At 40.3% G+C, this 18,198-nt stretch overlaps 1 protein-coding gene across 5 annotated transcripts in view; it reads right to left on the bottom strand.

Moving 5' to 3' along the window:
- The window catches only part of PSD (pleckstrin and Sec7 domain containing), a 543,766-nt gene that overhangs the window by 273,360 nt on the left and 252,208 nt on the right, over window positions 1-18,198 (bottom strand). For all 5 annotated transcript variants that reach the window (XM_077259193.1, XM_077259189.1, XM_077259192.1 and 2 more), the window contains one exon: window positions 15,214-15,326. In XM_077259193.1, the coding sequence (XP_077115308.1) occupies window positions 15,214-15,326 (113 nt within the window). The remainder of the gene's footprint in view (window positions 1-15,213; window positions 15,327-18,198) is intronic.

Genomic DNA, 18,198 nt, shown 5'->3' with positions numbered 1-18,198 from the left:
AGAACAATCAGTCTAACTGAAAATTTTGCAGTGGTCTCTTAATTTTTGCCAGAGCTGTAAAAGGCCATTTCAGAATAGTTCAATATTTTCCTCTTAGCCATTCTTGTTTGCTTTTAGCTGTGTGTTTTGGGTCATTATCCTGTTGTAAGACCCATGACCTGCGACTGAGACCAAGCTTTCTGACACTGGGCAGAGCATTTCTCTCTAGAATCCCTTGATAGTCTTGAGATTTCATTGTACTCTGCACAGATCCTAGACACCCTGTGCCAGATGCAGCAAAGCAGCCCCAGAACATAACAGAGCTAACTCCATGTTTCACAGTAGGGACTCTTAGTAGTGTTCTTTTCTTGATATGCTTAATTTTTCCGTCTGTGAACACAGAGCTGATGTGCCTTGCCAAAAAGTTCCATCTTTGTCTCATCAGTCCATAGGACATTCTCCCAGAAGCTTTGTGGCTTGTCAGCATGTAGTTTGGCAAATTCTGGTCTGGCTTTTTTATTATTTTTTTTCAACAATGGTGTCCTCCTTGGTCATCTCCCATGAAATCCACTTTGGCTCATACAACGACGGATGGTGCGATCTGACACTGATGTTCCTTGAGCTTGAAGTTCACCTTTAATCTGTTTAGAAGCTTTTCTGGGCTCTTTTGTTACCATTCGTATTATCCGCCTCTTTGATTTGTCATCAATTTTCCTCCTGTGGCCACATCCAGGGAGTTTGGCTACAGTCCCATGGCTCTTAAATTTCTGAACATTATGTGCAACTGTAGTCACAGGATCATCAAGCTGCTTGGAGATGGTCTTATAACTTTTACCTTTAACATGTTTGTCTATAATTTTCTAATTTCTAATCCCCTGAGACAACTCTTTCCTTCGCTTCCTCTGGTCCATGTTGAGTGTGATACACACAATGTCACCAAACAGCACAGTGAGTATCTGTAGCCCTATATACAGGCCCACTCACTGATTCCAAGATTGTAGACACCTGAGATGCTAATTAGTGGACACACCGTGATATAACATGTCCCTTTTGTCACATTATTTTCAGGGGTACCATCATTTCTGTCCAGGCCTATTTCATGAGTTTTATTTTTTTTTTTATTCTGTGGAAGCATTGTTGAAAAGCAATGTCTGACTTTCATTTGTTTATTTTCATAGATGTCTTATTTATTATTACTTTTGTCACATTCAAGTTATTTCTGTGACCATTGTAGGATTTTCTGTCATTAAACGAGGGGTACCAAAAATTTTGACCACATGTGTGTATATAGTGTTATCCATATAGACGATATCCCATTGATTCTATAACGACATCCATATGCTCTAATACCCTTATATACAGATAATCGCATCATAGAAAGTATTTAGAAAAGATAAAGAATATCTCATGAAAAAATAAATTATGTGTGGGGGTCATCTCGTGGACTCCGAAATAAGCAACTATATTAATAAATATCATTGCTAAAAAAATAGAAAAAATGCCAGATGTAAGATAAATAAACTGCAAGATGAAAAGTGCAATCCTGCATTTATGAACAGAAGAAAGTAATAACATAATTATTGAATCAAGTGGGACATGGCACCCAATAGACTGCTTTAAGATGGCATCCATAATCATTTTTTGCCATGTTTCAGTCGATAATACTACTTGCATGTAAATCAGGAAATGCAGCAAGCAGGGTGTAAGTTGTGGGTCACTTACACCCTGCTTGCCGCATTTCCTGATTTCCGGCTCCTGCTCCACACAGGTCCTCCTCGACGTGAAAGAGATCTTACGATTTACGTTATTACTATACTAGATTTCTGTCTATCTGCACCCAAAACAGATATCCTTGACAAAGACCGTCCCCGATCGAAACGTTGGACCAGATCTGTTTTTGATCAAAATAAACTTACACTGCAGCAAGACCTACAGTCTCATTTCATTTTCACTTGTGGTGCTGAGGTTCCCACCTCAGTTAGTCTTGACATACATTTATGTCACATGCTAAGTTTCCTGGCAGATGATGGGTGTGATATTCAGCCATTATCTGTCTTTAATAGCTACTCAGGAAGCAGAGCTCCGACTGAAGCTGTTAACCTGTTAAGTGCCACTGGTAATCTCTGACAGAGGCATTTACAGCACACCAGCATGTGAGCACATCATTTCATGCTCCCATTGGCACCCATGTGCTGCGATTGAGGGGCGCTGATGAGTTGCCATGAAAGTTGAAGGTCTGCTAAAGACTCCCATGCCTGTCATGACGGTACTGCTGTGAATGCCAGCCTCTGGCTGGTGTTCATAGGACACCATTTTTTTGCTATATACAGCATACTGTATATAGTGTACATAGCACAGGTTTAAGTTCCCTAAATGGACTAACAAAGTGAAAATTAAGATAAATTAAAAGTTCAAATCAACTCCTTTTTGCCCTATTAAAGTTAAAGAAATAATAAAAAAATACACGATGTATTGTTACTTTAGTAAAAGTCCGATCTTTCAAAATATGAAATATATTAACCCGATTGGTATACAGTGTAATGATAAGAAAAATCTAAAACGATAGAATTATTTTCAGCCACCGCAATACTGCAAAAAATACAATGAGAGGCAACCAAAACGTTGTATCTACCCCAAAATGATATCAGTAAAAAACAGCTACATAGGGGGTTGTTTGTAGGAGAGAAGTGGTAGTTCTGGGAATATGTCTTTCAATTTGTGATCTCTATGGAATATGGGTTGGAGATCAGCACCAATTTTCCTCCCACCCCACTGAACAAATGTCCTGCTGTAATATTCCCTAAATGTTGTGCTTGTTTCTTATTAATCTATTTGTAATCTTGCCTGAAGAAGGAGCCTCTGTGCTCTGAAAGCTTGCAAACATATTATTTTCTGGTGAGCCAATAAAGGTATCACTCCTAGAATACTTCAGTCATCATTGGGCGGAAAAGTATTCACATGGCAAAATGAAAGAAACTAATATGCATACTTACATCTCATGGGACATTGCCTACATATTTCTATACTCCGCTGATCTCTATAAGGAGAACCAGTACTTCCCCCATCTTATCCAAAAGATTTCCAATCTTTCACCTGGCAGTTACATCAATTCTTCAACAAAGGAATTTAAAAGCATTTATACAATTGCTGATTTTTTGGCAGACAAACTGAAAAAGTGCTATAAATTGGTGCTAAAGAGCAAAGTTTTCCTTTATTTACTTTAACCTGTGTGTATGATTAGGGGTTGAAGACAGTATGCAATTTTATTGTATTCCCTTATGATGCAAAATAATAAGAGAGTAATGGCTGTTTTGCTGACTCCAGCACATATATAATTTGCAAAAATGTGATTTTATTTTTCTTTCCTTTATCTTTGCTGTTGACATAAGATAAAACGCAATTTATAGTGCTGAATAAGAGAAAACAGCTTCTGTTTATTGTAAGACAACAATAACATGGTATAAAAAGAAACATATTTTTGTGAATATAAAGCAGATGTATGATATCCAGTTGCAGTTTCTTAAAGACGTGAGATCAAATAAACTATTTAAAAAATAAATTCAATCCATTTATATGTACAACACCATAATGGATATGTAATCACTAATAATAATCAATTTGTGGCCGCTTTAACTATAAAATAGTCAAATAAATATCTAAGATCTAAGGGAGTTTACATGAAGTACAAGAAGAACTAAAAAGATAAACCAACGTTGTCCTATTTCACAACAATATCCAAATATGTAAAGATTTTTTCCCAAGCCTATGAAACAGTAAAGTACCTACAGTATTTATGCCTGAATGTTCTTCAGAGAATGTCTCTATACCTTAGAATTATTTTTTATAACTATATTGCCCAGCTCTGTGCAGCACAGTTGTTTTTATGTAGTAAAGAATTGTGGGTGAGAAGACTAATGCTAAATATTGCAGTTCCCAGATTCCTCCACCCATTCACAGAGCTGGATTGGGGAGGAGGTCTATGGTGGTGACCCACCAGCAGGTACGGACTGGAGCTGAAATTCAGCCCTGGCATTTAAAATCACATAGGTCCATGCTGTGCCCATCCCCAAGTACCAGATAGGGATATGTTACTAATATTACCCTGGATGGAGGAAAGCAAGATTTACTACAAGACCAATGTATTAATGATACCCGTGGCCTGCTGGGGTAAATGACAGAGTCAGCGACTTTGTGTACTGTCACAACACTGAACAGTATGGGTATCCTGAGAACAATGGTTCTGTTAACAACGTAGCAGACAAAGCAGCCCATAACCAGACAGGCCCTTCTGGCATTGGCCAGAATTGCCAGATGGCCAGTCCGGCCCTGCCCACCAGCATTTGTTGCTCTTTACAAGTGTCATTATCTACCTTAGCTATCTGTCCTAAAGAAAAGAAAAGAGACAACAGTCAAAATAGAAATATGCATGTAAATGATCTCTATTCCTGGAAGAAAAACACTCTCTGTCTAGTACCATCAATTGTTAGAGCCAATTACCTCATAAGTCAAAGCCTAACCCTTTAAAGAGAACCTACCATGTCTCCAAATGCTACTGTCCGGCAGATATGTGGTGAATCTGCAGGGTAATAACATTCTAAAACTGTGTGGCTGCTGCGAGGATATTAACTCAATTAATACTTACAGCCTATGGCTTGCACTCAGTACATAGTGAGCAGCGTATATAAGCACGCCGCTACAATGACTGGTAGTTAACACAGCAGTGCATGAGTGCTGAGTCGGTTGTCAGTCAGTGCCAAGGCATAGTTACAACCTTCTTTTGACTCAAACAAGTATATTCTAGTTTGCGGCCCTCTCTAGTGCCTTTTTTGAAGGAGACTGCGAGAGATCAACCTTTATTGTCGAATTGTTCCAGACAGTTGATGTTGAGAGGTGTCTGCTACTTGATGTCTATGCATCATGATGAAAGCTGTTATCTCAGGTGCTATCAATTTGCATTTTCAAAGATTGATAACTCTGATGAACTTATCCTCTGCAGTAGAGGTAATTGTTGGGCTTCCTTTCCTACAGCGGTCCTCATGAAGTCTAGTTTCATCACAGTGATTGATGGTTTTCATAACTGCTCTTGAGGAAACCTTCAAGGTTCTAGCAATTTTCCAGAATGACTAGTCGTCATATCGTAAAGTAATGATGAAATGTCCTTTTTCTTTACTTAGTCTAATAGTTCTTGCCATGTTCTGGTTTTGAACAGTTGTGAAATAAAGCTCAGCACTGTATGGAGCTATGCACCAACACTGCCTCTGCAAAATACACCTGATGGTTGGAAACATTGTCTGAACACTGTTAATTCCACAGAATAAGTCTTGATAAGGATAAGTCAATCTGTTCATTAATATAACGTTTAATACATATTCTAGTTTTTCACACGTTTCTTTTTCTCATAGTTTCCATATGTGTCCCCTTGTGGTATTGCTGCCTTCAGTTTGAATCTACAATGTGTACCACTGCATAAACAGGTATGTTTAAACTTTTGGCTAGTATTGTACATGGCTGAAATTTTGAATCAGCTGTTTGGTTCCTTTTAACCAGCCTTGTAACATAACTAGTAATGGTGTAACCTTGTTACCTCTGAGGTCACCATAAAAGAAGCGAAACATGTTGGATATAAACTAACTTTTTTCAAACATAGAGGCTACTTTTTTACTTAGTGTAACAGAGAAAACGAGTTGCGCTCATTCAATGTAAGCACCAAGAAATATTCTATTCAACTTAAGAGCTGAGCCACAGTTCTCAGCAACAGCCACTACAGAGAATGGAGATGTTCTGTTTGAGCCACACTCTGATTACATCCTGCAAGTGGTAGAGCTAAAAACAGCTGATCGGTGGAAGTGCTGAACAAAAGCAAAGCAGCGTATACCTTAGTGCTATTTAAGGGGTTAAAGCAGCTCTTCAGCATTTTTTTTTATTCCAGTGCTGGACTAGTGTCACTAATTTAAGTTACTTGAACCTAGTATTATATTTACTAGCTGCTGTTTTCATCTATTCCCAGGAATAATCCGGTCGGTCTCTAGCAGTTTGTGACATGCCAGATCGCTCCAGATTTTACTGGATGATCTGGAAGTCGCACTCAATGTAAGTCTAAGAGCCAGACAAGGCTAGTACGAAGCTCTCACAGACTTACACTGGAGTCTAAGAGAGGATGTTGAGCGGAGCGCAGGCGGCATTAAAGTGCAGAGGAGGAACATAAGTACATAGTTAAATGCAATGTCATAGTTTGCAATTACTGTGTAACTGTTGTAATTGTTGGGGCATCATCTGTGTTTTGTCTGTGGACACCTTATCTAAAGAAAAAAAAGGGGTAGCCAGTAATTGGTCCATGTAATCAAGTGTCTGTGAGTTAAGTGTTCTAGAATATTCGAGCAGCTCACCTGTGCTAGGGTTCGACATATTGTGGATCGGATAGACAGACTGACAGGTGGGACTGGGAAAAACCCAGTGGTCATGGTACACATCGGTACCAATGACAAAGATAGAGGGAGGTGGAAGGTCCTTAAAAATGATTACAGGGAACTAGGAAAGAAGCTAAAGGCCAAGACCTCCAAAGTGGTGTTTTTAGAAATACTGACGGTGCCAACGAGCGTCACTATAAAGACAGCGGGAGCTTAGGGGGATAAATACATGGCTTGGAAATTGGTGCAAGAAGGAAGGGTTTGGGTTCTTGGTAAACTGGGCTGACTTCTCTGTTGGTTACAGGCTCTATGGTAGGGATGGGCTGCACCTCCGTGAGGAGGGCGCAGCTGTGCTTGGCAAAAAAATGGTCAGATGGATGGAGGCACTTTTAAACTAGGATATGGGTGGAGGGAAGGTAGTTGTGCTAGTAAGGGGATAGATAGAGTAGACAGAGAGTGAGATAGTAGGGGTTAAGGACCATTTAGGGGGGCTGGGATATGCAAGGAAAGTAGGATCTGCATTGGAGTAACAAATGTGGTAATAGTATTAAATATCTGCTAGCAAATGCAAGAAGTCTCACAAACAAATTGACTGAACTGAAGACTCTTGTGTAGGTCACAGAATACGATGTGGCTGGACCTGGCTAGATGAAAGCCATGACTTGGTGACGAATGTAGGGTGTTACACTATCTTTAGAATGGACAGGAAAGACAAAAAAGGTGGAAGGGTGTGTATTTTCTTAAAATCCAACTTAAAACCTGTGCTCAATGATGACATTGGTAGAGGCTGTGACAATGTAGAATAGGTGTGGGTAAATGTACATGGGGATGGCAATAATGGAAAGCTGCTAATTGGACTTTGCTATAAGCCTCTTACTATAGCTGAACAGGTTGAGGATGAAATGCTGCAACAAATTAAAAAGGCAGCAAATAATAATAAGGTCCTTATTTTGGGGGATTTTAACTATCCAGACATTCAATGAGAAATAGAATCTTCTGGTTGTGTTAAAAGCTGCAAGTTCTTATCCATAGTTCAGGACAATTACCTCTCTCAGCTGGTAGATGAACCAACCAGGGGGGGTAGTCTGTTGGGTCTGGTTCTGTCAAATAGATAGCGACCACAATATGGAAAGCAGTGACCACAATATGGTTTCCATGTAATTTTCAATCAAGCATTAAAAGAGAAAATGCAAAAACCTAAATCTTTAGAAAAGCTGATTTCAGCTAATTAAGGGAAAAGCTAATCAAGTAGACTAGGACCATGTTACGTAACTGGGCATACGGAACATAAATGGGGAATGTTTAAGGAAATACTAATAGAATCCTGTAGAAAACTTATACCTTCTGGTAGTAAAATGTCAAGGAATAAAAAAGAAGCCATAATAAATAAGACAGTACAGAGTTTAATAAGACAAAAACAAAGGGAATTTAAAATCCTGAAGGGCGAGAATACAGAAATAGCATTTCAGGAGTATAAAGATCTGAATAAGAAATGTAAAAAAGAAATCAAGCTAGCAAAGTCATCTACAGAGAAACAAATTGCCAACGACATTAAAATAAATCCCCCAAATTTTTATAAATACATTAATGCGAAAAAGAAAAAAATAGATGGTTAAAAGACGATAATAAAAGATAATTATAGAGAATGGCTGAGATATTAAACAGGAACTTTTCATCCATGTTTACAAGTCTGTTCCAGTGATCTTTCAACAAGGTAAAAATCAAAATTCACCACCTGATATAACTAGTTTTACACAAAAATAAATCACCTGCATCTGAGCAAATTAAACATTGACAAATCCCCTGGCCCATATGGCATTTATCCATGGATACAGAGGGAATTGAGCTCAGCTATTGACAGACAGCTGTATCTTATATTTTTTAGACTCTCTTGTAACAGGGGTGATGCCACAGGATTGGAGGATGGCTGATGTGGTACCGATATTTAAGAAACGTAAGAAGGTGGGTCCAGGTAACTATAAGAGATGAACTGCAGAAATATATTGCAGAGAATAATAAAATAACTGACAACCAGCACGGATTCATGAAAGATAGGTCGTGTCTAACCAACGTTTTATGTTTCTATGAGGTTCTAAGTACAAATCTGGATGTTGGTAATGCAGCTGATGTGATTTATATGGATTTTGCAAATGCATTTGATACTGTACCATATAACAGCCTTATACTGAAGCTCCAGAAGCAGGGACTGGGTGAAACCATATGCAGATGAGTAAGGAATTGGCTAAATGACAGGGAACAAAGATTCAAACAAAAACTGGTGTTAAACCGCACCCTTAATTGTCCTAGTCTTTCAAGACCAAGAGGCGCACGTCAAAACCAGGGAATCCATCACAGAGTGTGTTCCATATCCAAATAAATAAAAAAACAGCGCCTCAAACTGTAGTGAAGATTAAATCTTACATTTTATTCTCACTCCTGTGGCGACGTTTCGGTCCAGAGACCTTTTTCAAGCAAAAAGTCATCATAAATGGTATGTTCTCTTAATGGGATATAGTCAGTAGGGGGACCGCAGGGATCTGTGCTAGGACCGATTCTTTTTAACCTCTTTATTAATGACCTTGTGGATGAGATTGAGAGTAAAGTGTTAGTCTTTGCAGACTACACCAAACTATGTAGAATACTAAAATCTGACCTTAACATTAAAACATTGCAAAACGATCTGGATAAGATGTCTGAATGGGCAAACATTCGGCAAATGAGGTTTAATGTTGATAAATGTAGAGTAATTCACCTAGGACGGAGTAATCCTATTGCTGCATATACATTAAATGGGAGCATATTTGGGACTACAGAACATAAGAAGGACGTAGGACGTGGGTATTCTGGTTACAAGTAAGCTGAGCAGCAGTACTCAATGTCAAACCTCAGCCGCAAAAGCAAACAAGATTTTAGGATATATATACCTCGTATATATATATATATATATATATATATATATATATATATATATATATATATAGAGAGAGAGAGAGAGAGAGAGAGAGAGAGAGAGAGAGAGAGAGAGAGAGAGAGAGAGAGAGAGAGATAAAATCCCGCAATCCCAACATATTGTTACCCGTTCATAGATCACTGGTGAGGCCACATCTAGAATATGGGATCCAGTTTTGGGCTCCACATTTTAAAAAGGATATTCAGAAGTTAGAGTCAGTTCAAAGGCGGGCAACTAGATTATTACAAGGGATGGAAGACCTATCATATGAGGAGAGATTGGAAAAGTCGGGCTTGCTTAGCTTAGAAAAAAGACGCCTCAGAGGAAATCTCATTTATATGTACTAATACATGTGTGGTCAATACAAAGGACTGGCACATGACTTATTCCTTCCAAAGACCATACTAAGAACCGGAGTCACTCATTACAAGTGCAAGAAAGGCGATTTCAGCAGCTAAATAGGTAAGGGTTCTTTACAGTTAGAGCAGTCAGACTGTGGAATGCCTGACCGCAATAACAGCTTTTAAAAAAGGGCTGGACGATTTTCTTGATACACATAACATTGTGGGCTTTAGTTAAATTAGTGACAAAATGAACAATTGGTGGAGAAAGGTTCATGTTGATGGACCTAGGTCTTTTTTTCAGCCTATATATCTATGTAACTATGCTTGTGACCATTACCTCTGACATCTGGTCAGTCAGAAGTTGGGGCACAAAATTGCAGCGCAGAACACGAGATGCATCGGAAGGAGCAGAAGACGACAGCGGTAACTATAATACTAGGGGCGGGGACATTAATTTAGTGGCACCACTCCAGCACAGAAATAAAAAAAGTTGGAGCGGTCCTTTAAATGCTGGAGGGAAACTGTTGCATAGTTTCTTATGGGACTGTTCACATTCACATGGTGCATCAGTTGTTGCCACAGACCTTTCAAGCAGCCAGATCACCAGTTTTGTATTAGAAACTGATTAAGACTTTATGCCACTTTGACCTCAGTTGTCATCATAGAAACATGGCCTTTGATAGAAAGATCATCTGCAAGCTCTGACTGCAGATAAGTTATGAAATTGCTAAACATATTTGATTCAAGGCTGCATTTAATACACAATACACAATAAAATCTAATGATCTACTCAGCACTTCTTTGCATTTTCGAACAAAACAAGTTTTTAACCCTGTTGTGTCTGTACCATCTAGAAGCATAGAATAATAGATGCATCATCACGGTTATAAATAATTCTCCATGTCTCCAAATTGTCAATGTGTGAACCATTTAATTTACAATGTGGGTGTATGAGAATATGCTGTTGATAACCAGTTCTAATGATAAAACTGGAGAAATAGTGGTTGCTGCTGAAAAGTAGAGACGTGTAATGGATACGTTAACATTGGTCACATTAAAAAAGAACTCTTGTCAAAGTTTTTTTCCTCTTAATGTATTGCAATAATCATTATCACGGTTCCGCCCCTCAGTGTCTCTGGGATGCAGTTGCTGACAGCTCAGCAGTCCAATCTGGTACAGGGTTGTGCTGAGCTGTCAGTGTGTTGATTGACAGCTGGACTATCCAGTTTGAGACTGGGAGGCATAGCTGTCTCCAAGTGTACATTATCCCAGGTGATTGCCATGCTGCTTAATGGAGCTGTTTCTTACAGATCTTTGCCAGACGTACATTCAGCTAGTGTGGTTTGGTTCCTCTGTGCTTCAAGTTCTGTATGTTGATCTTTCGTTGCCTGACCTTGGACCTTATTCTGACCATCCATCGGTTTAACTACTTCTGCTCTGATCTACTATCATAATGGTATTCTGACCTTGGAACGTTACCTAACTATGCTTTTATCTCTTCCTTCTATTTATGACTTACTCTCCTGGCTTCTGACCTTGAGCTTCTTGACTATCCTGACTCACGGCTTGGCTGTGAAAAGTGACTGGCATCACAGTCATATTGTACAGCACTGGGTACTTACCATTGCTCATTTTGCCTTTGTACCCATCTAATTCTTTTTTCTCAGCTCTATGTAGAAACATAACACATTCACTCACATCACCGTAAGGCTGGCCAAACACCTCCAACTTAATATTGGGTCAGTGGGATGATGCTATCCATGCATTTTTCATCTGTATAGAAAGGTAAAATCATACTAGGAAATGACAATATCTCCCGCCTATGACCTCCAAGGGCAAACATATCGTGAAAGTTGGGGAAATCATAATCTTCTAAAGACATAGCACATTCCACGACCAGCCCCCATATGAGCTCACCAAGGGGAGGTTCATGGAAGCAATCAAGATCTAATAAAAATCAGAGTTTGAGTTTCTATCATTTGTCAGTCCTGGAAGACACAGCTTGCTGTGGTTCTGTCCATTTTCCTAAAAAAGAGTGCTTCCTTCCACTAAGCTCTGACTCATTTCCGTGACGCAAGTTTAGTACTTTTCTTTCGTTATCCCTTTTATGGCATGTAATTGCATATACCGTATTGTTTTTTTGTTCACATTTTGTAACATCTTTGTATATTTTTTATAAACACTGCCTACTTTTCTGGATTAAATATATAAAATTTAATAGCTCTGCACCCCTTAAGTCATACGCTACCTGTAACGAGTGTCCAATTGGCCTGTATAAACGATTGGTGGTAGCAGCTAGTGGTTACTTTTGTTAGTGTGGTGTTGGCAATGATTGTATTGGGGGCTATATACACTGCTCCAAAAAATAAAGTGAACACTAAAATCCCACATCCTAGATATCACTGAATATATTGTAAATCTTTATTCATTACATAGTGGAATGTGTTGAGAACAAGAAAACCTAAAAATGATCAACGTAAATCACAACAAATATCACACAGAGGTCTGGAGTTGGAATGATGCTCAAAATCAACGTGGAAAATGAAGATACAGGCTGATCCAACTTCAGTGGAAATGCCTCAAGACAAGGAAATGATGCTCAGTAGTGTGTGTGGCCTCCATGTGCCTGTATGATCTCCCTACAATGCCTGGGCATGCTCCTGATGATGCGGCAGATGGTCTCCTGAGGGATCTCCTCCCAGACCAGGACTAAAGCATCCGCCAACTCCTGGACAGTCTGTGGTGCAACGTGAAGTTGGTGGATGGTGCGAGACATGATGTCCCAGATGCGTTCAATCGGATTCAGGTCTGGGGAACGGACGGTCATAGCCAGTCCATAGCTTCAATGCCTTCATCTTGTAGGAATTGCTGACACACTCCAGCCACATGAGGTCTGGCATTGTCCTGCATTAGGAGGAACCCAGTGCCAACCGCACCAGCATATGGTCTCACAAGGGGTCTGAGGATCTCAACTCGGTACCTAATGTGTTGTGAATTAGACTTTTTGGCTCCCTCTTGTGGTTACTAGTGATATGACTCTGGGATTGTCTTTCCTCAGTTTGGCACCCACCTGGGTCATTAGTCCAGGGGTGTTGCTATATAAGCTTCCTGGATCCTTAGTCCAGTGCCTGGCATCGTTGTAATCAGATCCTTTCTGTTTGCTCCTGTCTGCTGCTCCTTGTTCGTGCAAAATTAAGCTAAGTCCTGCTTCTTTGTTTTTTGGTTATTTGCTTTGCTTTTATTTTTGTCCAGCTTGTACTAAATGTGATTTCTGTCTTTGCTGGAAGCTCTAGGGGGCTGGTGTTCTCCCCCCGGGCCGTTAGACGGTTCGGGGGTTCTTGAATATCCAGCGTGGATATTTTGATAGGGATTTTGCTGACCATATAAGTCATCTTACTATATTCTGCTATTAGCTAGTGGGCCTCTCTTTGCTAAATACCTAGCTCATTCTTACGTTTGTCTTTTCCTCTTACCTCACCGTTATTATTTGTTGGGGGCTTGTATCCAACTTTTGGGGTCTTTCCTCTGGAGGCAAGAAAGGTCTTTCTTTTCCCTTCTAGGGTTAGTTAGTTCTCCGGCTGGCGCAAGACGTCTAGAACCAACGTAGGCACGTTCCCCGGCTGCTGCTATTTGTGGTGCTAGGATTAGATATATGGTCAGCTCAGTTACCACTGCCCTGAGCTGGTTTTTTGTGTTTGCAGACTTAGTAATTATTTCTGAGACCCTCTGCCATTGGGGTCATAACACTAATGGCAGTCAGGCTACCTCTGGCGAGCACATGGAGGGCTGTGTGGCCCTCCAAAGAAATGCCACCCCACACCATTACTGACCCACTTCCAAACTGGTAATGCTGAAGGATGTTGCAGGCAGCAGATCGCTCTCCACGGCATCTCCAGACTCTGTCACGTCTGTCACATGTGCTCAGTGTGAACCTGCTTTCATCTGTGAAGAGCACAGGGCGCCAGTTGCGAATTTGCCAATCCTGGTGTTCTGTGGCAAATGCCAAGCGTCCTGCACGGTGTTGGGCTGTGACCACAACCCCCATCTGTGGACATCGGGCACTCAGACCATCCTCATGGAGTCGGTTTCTAACCGTTTGTGCAGACACATGAACATTTGTGGCCTGCTGGAGGTTATTTTGCAGGGCTCTGGCAGTGCTCCTTCTGTTCCTCCTTGCACAAAGGCTGAGGTAGCAGTCCTGCTGCTGGGTTGTTGCCCTCCTATGGCCCCCTCCATGTCTCCTGGTGTACTGGCCTGTCTCCTGGTAGCGCCTTCAGCCTCTGGACACTACACTGACAGACACAGCAAACCTTCTTGCCACAGCTTGCATCCTTGATGAGCTGCACTACCTGAGCCATATGTGTAGGTTGTAGAGTACGTCTCATGCTACCACGAGTGTGAAAGCACAACCAACATTCAAAAGTGACCAAAACATCAGCCAGAAAGCATTGGTACTGAGATGTGGTCTGTGGTCCTCACCTGCAGAACCACTCCTTTAGTGTGTCTTGATAATTGCCAATAATTTCCATCTGTTGTCTATTCCATTTGCACACCAGCATGTGAAATTGATTGTCAAACAGTGTTGCTTCCTAAGTAGACAGTTTGATTTCACAGAAGTTTGATTTACTTGGAGTTATATTTTGTTGTTTAAGAGTTCCCTTTATTTTTTTGAGCAGTGTATATATATTCCATTCCATTCCACATGCTCACTATGAGTTCCCCAATAACTGACCTAGTAAGAAAGTCAGCTGTGGCATCGTCCATCACTCGTTAGTCAATTGCTTAATTGTCCTGATGACTGGAGTTAGCGGAGTTGTAATTCATTTATTAAGAGATGTTTATTGTTTGCTCATTAAAAATGTATAAATAAAAATTTAAAAAATTGAAAAACATTTAGGTGTCTGAAAACTTTTGCCCATTTACTGCCCATTTGTTAGGGAGAGAAAAAGATTAACTATATAACAGAAATAACTAGCACATAGGAAAGTGGGAAGATAATTTCTTGATTGACATTATATAAAGATCTTAAAGGGACTCTGTCACCTGAATTTGGAGGGAACAATTTTCAGCTATAGAGGCGGGGTTTTCGGCTGTTTGATTCACCCTTTCCTTACCCGCTGGCTGTCCTCCATAGTACATGCCTGCACAAGGCAATCTTGCCTTACTCAGGCGTGTACAATGGAGGACAGAGAATGAACTTCAATCCAATATTGCAGCCAGCATGCAGCCAGCGGGTAAGGAAAGGGTGAATCAAACAGCCGAAAACCCCGCCTCTATGGCTGAAAATTGTTCCCTCCAAATTCAGGTGACAGAGTCCCTTTAAAACAAAGTCCCACACTGATATCACTCCAGGTCTCATCCTGCTATTCAGGCAAGGCAGGTACATCATTAACACTTACTCTGGACCTGTGCCAAGTGTATGGTTGGTGGTTGGTAAATAGTTCATATGCTACATTTTGTCTCAGTACACTTCCATGATTTATAAAACAATATTACATGCATGCACAAGGCTACCTTTTTATTTCACACCAACCTTCAGATGATATGCTGTTTGTGTTGCACTGGTGATATCGCTGAGAGAAGTGGGCCAGTATTCGCTCTCTCTCTTGGGTCTCGCCCATAAGAGCCAATTCTTTCAAAAACAATCTAGAGAGACAAAATATATCTTCAAAGTCCATTACAGCATATATATTTTTATAGCACCAAACATTAAGGACAAATGTGCATAACAATTCTTTTTAATCATATGTTACAGCTTCCCTTTAAATGGTCATTGTGTGGAAAAAACCCAAATCGTTGCATTTCCTTATATTTTTTTTATTCATTCATATTTTGTAATATTTAATGGTGTTTAGGACCTTAGTTTGTTATAATTTAACAACTATTCAGCATTTTTTTTTAATTTTACAGCTGGAGTGGTGTGGCTAATGTAAGTTCCCTGCCCCCAGTATTATACTTACCAGCCGCCATCTTGAGCTGTTCTCCGGTTGTCTTCTGTAGTCAGCCGGTATCTTCAGCTGTTCTCCGGTCGTCTTCTACAGTTTGTGACCTGCCGGATCGCTCCAGTGTTTGCTGGGCGAAACGAAGATCATTTCTCAATGTAAGTCTATGAGAACCAGAACAAGGAGCAGACAAGGCTCTCAAAGATTTGCATTGAGAGTATGTGATCATTACATCTGACTTCCTGTCAGTCAGCAGGTGCAGTAACAAGACTGCAGATCAGGACTGGACCGGCACCGATAACGGATGAAGACAGCGACTGGTAATTAGATTACTAGGGGCAGAGAACATAGATTAGTAGCACCACTCCATCGCTGTGTACAGTAAGAATCTGCTGACTATGTGACAAATACTTCGAAAAATGACATGGGATTTTCAGATGCTTATATGAATTCTGGACCAGGAGTGGTGATCTTGGGCACCAGTGTGGTTTCTATTTGAGTGGCGGTACTGCTGACTGAGAAAATTAGCTGTACCTTGCTGTCATAGTTACAGGTAATCTGCGTAGATATGGACACAAGGCTGGGACTTCTTGCCTACAGAAACACATCTGGTGTCTGACCTACTTTCTATATAGCCTATAAGGGAAAACTGATATAATAGAGCAGGTGGTCCTATGATTGGGCCCCTCACTGGTGAAGACCTTTGAGATCCTTGCATTAACCCCTTAATGATCGAGCCAATTTTGACCTTAATGACCAAGCCAAATTTTATATTTCTGATCACTGTCACTTATGAGGTTATAGCTCTGGAACGCTTCAACGTATCCCACTGATTCTGAGATTGTTTTTCGTGACATATTGTACTTCATATTAGTGGTAAAATTTCTTCGATAAGACTTGCATTTATGAAAAAGATGGAAATTTGGCAAAAATTTGGAAAGTTTTGGAATTTTTAAACTTTTAGTTTTGTGACTTTATATCAGAGAGTGGTGTCACACAAAATAGTTAATAAATAACATTTCCCACATGTCTATTTTACATTTGCACAATTTTGTAAACAGAACTTTTTTTGTTAGGAAGTTAGAAGGGTTAAAAATTGACCTGCGTTTTCTCATTTTTCCAACACAATTTACAAAACCATTTTTCTAGGGACCACATCACATTTGAAGCGACTATGAGGGGTCAATATGACAGAAAATGCTCAAAAATGACACCATTCTAAAAACTGCACCCCTAAAGGTGCTTAAAGGGAATCTGTCACCCCAAAATTGGCCTATAAACTAAGGCCACTGCCATCAGGAGCTTATCTACAGCATTCTGTAATGCTGTAGATAAGCCCCAGATGTCACCTGAAAGATAAGAAAAACAGATCATATTATAGTCACTCGGGGCGGTCCCGGTGCAGTTCGCATCCGATGGGCGTTGCGGTCCGGGTCCGGCGCCTCCCATCTTCAGGCAGGCGTACTTATCTGCACTGTTGAGGGCAGAGCAAAGTACTGCAGTGTGCAGACGCTGGGCCTCTCTGACCTTTCCCGCCGCCTGCACACTGCAGTACTTTGCTCTGCCCTCAACAGGGCAGACAATGTACGCCTGCGCAGGAGCCGCGGCAGGAAGACAAGAAGAGGACGTGATCGTATGAAGATCGGAGGCCCCGGACCCGGACCGCGACGCCCATCGGGACCGCACCTTGACCGCCCCTGGTTGAGTGTAATATGAGTGTTTTTCTTATCTTTCAGGTGACATCGGGGGCTTATCTACAGCATTACAGAATGCTGTAGATAATATAAACCAAACAAGAAAAAATATGCACACAATTGGGATCAACCTCAAAAAATATGCAAAGTTTATTATTTTCAATACAAAAACACAGCAAGGCAAGACATACTTGCTAAAAACATTTAAAATCACAAAAAGATGGCTGATAATCCTAAATCCTGATGAAGACGCTCTGAGAGCGTTGATACGCGTGTTGCTTTGTTTCCTTTCCCCCCCATGGTCAGCACTCTATTTTCGGTCGTTGTATCTTCATCTGACCGTGTAGGTGTATTAGGTGTCTGGAGGACTATCAGGTTTGATAAGTGACCTCAGGTTTTCTTGGGATTTCTTTTTCTATTTTATGGACCTGACTCCTGTGCAGCATGTCTGGTAAATATGTCTATATTAATGCCCCTATATTTAGGATATGAGTATTTCATCAGAGGGTTATTTTATATAACTGGCAGCAGACAGGCAGGGGGTTTGAGCGTTCCTTCTTATATACCTTAGTCTGGGCAGATTGTCTATTGTAAAGTGCTTTGTCAGTACATTCTTTACTTACCTGGGGGGATGTGTGCCATCTTTTTGTGATTTTAAATGTTTTTAACAAGTATGTCTTGCCTTGCTGTGTTTTTGTATTGAAAATAATAAACTGTGTATATTTTTTGAGGTTGATCCCAATTGTGTGCATATCTTTTCTTGTTTGGTTTGTATTGCATATACATATATATATATATATATATATATATATATATATATATATATATATATATATGCACTTGGTTGATCCCTAAATACTCTGTGTGGTGCCCGCTACCCTT

This window comes from Ranitomeya variabilis, chromosome 4 (assembly GCF_051348905.1).
Source record: "Ranitomeya variabilis isolate aRanVar5 chromosome 4, aRanVar5.hap1, whole genome shotgun sequence".
In the NCBI taxonomy this organism is placed as follows: Eukaryota; Metazoa; Chordata; class Amphibia; order Anura; family Dendrobatidae; genus Ranitomeya; species Ranitomeya variabilis.
This window is presented reverse-complemented; position numbering and strand designations above follow the sequence as displayed.